The sequence below is a fragment of the Cynoglossus semilaevis genome, unplaced genomic scaffold (assembly GCF_000523025.1).
Source record: "Cynoglossus semilaevis isolate Cse_v1.0 unplaced genomic scaffold, Cse_v1.0 scaffold392, whole genome shotgun sequence".
NCBI classification, from domain to species: domain Eukaryota; kingdom Metazoa; phylum Chordata; class Actinopteri; order Pleuronectiformes; family Cynoglossidae; genus Cynoglossus; species Cynoglossus semilaevis.
The window spans coordinates 49,966-50,538 of NW_007585137.1; the positions used below are offsets into that span (position 1 = coordinate 49,966).

Consider the following 573-nt stretch of genomic DNA (forward strand, 5'->3'; position numbering starts at 1 on the left):
AGACGAGGGGGGGGGTCAAGGGGAGGTGGGTCGGGGGTGATACCCTTTGAAGGGATGGCACATTCCTCCCATGGAACCCACAGGGGTTGCGCCCCCCGTTTTTGTAATTAAAAATCCTGATGAGGCGCGTTCTCACCTCCTCAGTTCATCGTCGGTGAAGACGGGATGTGTGGGCTGGTCTACGAACACGCCCCCGCGGAGGGGCCGCCCATCGTCTTCCTCATCGACTACGTCGTCAAGTGCATGTGAGTGTCGGTCAGCGCCGTCATCCCGCGGCGCGCTGGACGGACGGCCGGTTGACCTTTGCCGGTGTTGTTGTCCACAGGCAGCGGACGGAGATGGTCCGCTCCCCCATGGTCCCTCTGTCCATGCCCCAGAAACTACGGTTCAACATCACGCCGGAGATCAAGAGGGACATCGACAAGGCCAAGCAGAACATGAACATGTACGTGAGCCGCAGCTTCACTCACCTGACCCCTGACCCCCTGACCCCTGACCCCCCTCTGACCCCCCGTGACTCTTTTACAGGATGGTCAACGACCTCGACGCCCAGGTGCTGCTGTTTTTACCTTT

At 60.4% G+C, this 573-nt stretch overlaps 1 protein-coding gene across 1 annotated transcript in view; it reads left to right on the plus strand.

The window, feature by feature from the left end:
* LOC103398873 (carnitine O-acetyltransferase-like) overlaps nucleotides 1–573 on the plus strand; it is a gene marked incomplete at both ends in the record, with an annotated part of 5,309 nt that overhangs the window by 3,363 nt on the left and 1,373 nt on the right. The window contains 3 exons of the mRNA XM_017030952.1: nucleotides 145–245; nucleotides 326–445; nucleotides 529–573. The exon at nucleotides 529–573 is cut by the window's right edge and continues 1 nt beyond it. Of these exons, the coding sequence (XP_016886441.1) occupies nucleotides 145–245; nucleotides 326–445; nucleotides 529–573 (266 nt within the window). The remainder of the gene's footprint in view (nucleotides 1–144; nucleotides 246–325; nucleotides 446–528) is intronic.